The sequence below is a fragment of the Vigna angularis genome, chromosome 5 (assembly GCF_016808095.1).
Source record: "Vigna angularis cultivar LongXiaoDou No.4 chromosome 5, ASM1680809v1, whole genome shotgun sequence".
NCBI lineage: Eukaryota > Viridiplantae > Streptophyta > Magnoliopsida > Fabales > Fabaceae > Vigna > Vigna angularis.
Window position 1 is genome coordinate 32,644,283 of NC_068974.1, and position 2,887 is coordinate 32,647,169.

The window sequence follows — 2,887 nt, forward strand, 5'->3', positions numbered from 1 at the left end:
AAGGTAATAATTTTAATAATTTTGAAAAAACTTAACAAATAAAGGTTTTATTGCCCAGAATGTTTTTCCAGTTCTCTTTCCCTGCAAAGACTCACAAAGCGTAGATTTCACCCACAACTCTATCGATAAAACCGTTGCGCTGAGAAAAATAAAATAAAAGTTTCTTCTTTCTGCTCCCATGGCTTCTTTGTGCCGCGGCTATTCGAAGACCCAAATGTGCTTCTTCAAGATTCTCCACATAATCTCGTCCACTCCAACCTCTACAGAACAGCGAGAACAACAACAAGAACCCTTTCCCAGCAAAGGGGTTGGCATCGATTTGAATATCAGATTCTCTTCCCTCACGGAATCAGAATCTTCTAGAACCGACAGCGCCTCCGCCACGCTTCAAAACAGCATCGAAGAAGAGCAAGAAGAAGGGTTTCCAGATAAGAGCTTTCAACTTTCAGAGAAACTTGACCACAACCAAAATCTTAACAACGAAGTTAACGACGTTCAAACAGCGTCTTTTCAGGAATGCGATAGTAATTTTCTCGATTTGCTTATAGAAGCGGCGAGAGTCGTCTCTGGAAAAGACGAGTCCGACTCGGAGGAAGAGAGGGGACTCGGTACTGAGTCAACGACTCAGACAGCAAATCAAGAGAAACGGAAAGAAAGGTGGGTGGTTGTTGATATATACGGCGACGTTTTGGAGGAGAGAGAACCGGTGGTCCGGTCCAAGCGAGGGAGGAACCAAGCGTTGCCGTACCGGTTCAGAGAGTCGGTGGTCGAACCGTTGAAACGCGCCACTCGTTCTCAGAGACCGTCGTCAACCTCACACCTTACAAAACGACTTCTTAGGTCGTCATCCACAACGTAAAACGGTAAACCTCATTATTCTTTTTTTATTATTTATTTATTTATCACTATTATTATTATAATAGCTAGGTTGTCGTCGGAAAAGTCTGCGTTACGTAAGGTAAAAAAAAGTGCTTCTGGCGAAAACGACCATCGTTTTGAGGTTTTCTTTTATTATTAAAAAAATTAAGCCATGCTTACTCTGCATCGAAAATAGGAATGAAAGAGTTGCTAAAGTGGAAAATGGTAGGCATAGGCTTCGCATGTTGTCGTGATGCTTCGTAGAGCCAAATTATGGTACTAAAAGAGTTGCAGATTATAAATAATTGTGCATCATCACATCTCATCGTGATATTATTTCTCATGACACGACATTACATTGTAAAGGACAATGATAAACATGAAGAAGAAAAAAATAACGTTAGTGTGTTTGTTTTGAAGCATGAATGGATGGTTTATGTTTCAGTGATGGTTCTTCCGGAAGCCCGTTTGCAGCTACGATATGGAAGTGATTTTGGAAATCTGATAAAAACAGGGGAGACAGAGAAACAGTGGTGGGAAAATGCATGTGTTTAAGTCATTGGAATTTTATAGTTCTATTTATTTGATCTGCGAGAACAATGTATGTTGTCGGGTTCAAAGTTCACACATGTAAAGAAAGTAAGGTAGAAAGGTTTTTATTGTTTTGGGTTACTGTGTTAGAACTTACAAGGTACGATCTTTCAAGCTGCCATAACTTCTGATTTTGAACACTGCGAACTGTGTAGTTTAGGGAATTGAATTCGATTCAATGGTCTCTGCATGTGATGTGATGTGACAGAAAAATGGGGCTATGATTTATTTCTCTCTTTGGCTGGTGGGTGTTGCTTCGATTTACATTTTCTTCTTCTGTCTTTCTCCCATAAAAATCATAACCTTATAAATAGTAATTTTTATCTTTTGCTATTTCATTTATTTTATTTTTTTTATTTTTTAATTAAATATGGTCGTAATTTTTAAATTTAAATGCAAAATTAAAATTTATTATTATTTTAACTTTGGATATATTTTAAATTTTAAATCAAATAAATATAATTTTTTTAATTTAGTAATGTTATTCTTTTTTAATTATTGGATAACATTTCAAAATAACATAAATAATGTAAACTATTTAAATATTAGTTAAAATAACTTAATTTAATATATTAAAAATATTTATTGTGGTTGAATTAAGATGATTATATTTATTTATTTATAAAGTTTTGAGATTAAATTATATCAAAATTTAGAATATATATGAATTTTAATTTTGTGTAAAAATTTATGACAAAATATATTTAATTATAATTTAATTGAGTTTTTATTCTTAAAAAATATTTAAAATGACATTAATTTTATTTAAAAAATATCGCATGCCAAAATCTAAATATGTCATAAATCAAAATATAATATAAATCTATCGTGTGCCAAAAGAAAATTGAATTATTTTATACTTTAAATATTTTTAATTTTGATAATAACATCTTTCAAATGACATAAGAGAGCCACGAATTCTTTTTAAAAAGTATAAATTTAATAAAAAAAATATATATCAAACCTAAAATATAATTTGAAATATAATAATGATTGATTGGTGACTTAAACTTTGAATTGGGTAAATTAATGAAAATTAGCGATGTGTTTTATGTGGATGATTTAATGATGATTCTGAAGGCAAACACTGTGAGATATAATAAACTTGGAAATGTAAATGATAGCGAAAAGATTCTTGACAACGTTCTAAACAGGACAAGATATTTTAAGGTAAATAAACTACATCATAGAACCATGCATGCTCAATTTTTTGCTATGTTTTTCTGATACCCATTCATGGCAACTTTCCCTTTTGTGTGTTGAGAAGCAAACACTTTGAAATTTCTATTTCTTTTCCATTCCTTCCATCCTTATCTTTTGTCATGCCACCATCATTTACACTATCAACGCATATTTTTCCTTTTCTCTGTCACCATTCATGGCTTAGCTCATCATGACTCACTCTTTTCAGCAAATTTTTGTTATGCATTAATCACTG

The 2,887-nt window shown here is 32.4% G+C and overlaps 1 protein-coding gene across 2 annotated transcripts; it reads left to right on the top strand.

The window, feature by feature from the left end:
• Positions 1–1,677, top strand: LOC108340086 (uncharacterized). Of its 2 annotated transcripts, none has more exons than XM_017577312.2 (2): positions 1–863; positions 1,279–1,677. In XM_017577312.2, exon 1 carries the CDS (start codon positions 179–181, stop codon positions 857–859), a length of 681 nt encoding a protein of 226 aa, XP_017432801.1. In that variant the 5' UTR covers positions 1–178; the 3' UTR covers positions 860–863; positions 1,279–1,677. The 2 variants fall into 2 exon arrangements, with proteins under 2 accessions (XP_017432801.1, XP_017432799.1); XM_017577310.2 differs by having other exon boundaries at positions 4–863; positions 1,304–1,677.
• The last annotated feature ends 1,210 nt before the right edge of the window (positions 1,678–2,887 follow it).

Excerpts from the sequence above, each read along its gene's own strand:
- LOC108340086 (XM_017577312.2), top strand. The coding sequence starts at position 179 with ATGGCTTCTTTGTGCCGCGGCTATTCGAAGACCCAAATGTGCTTCTTC.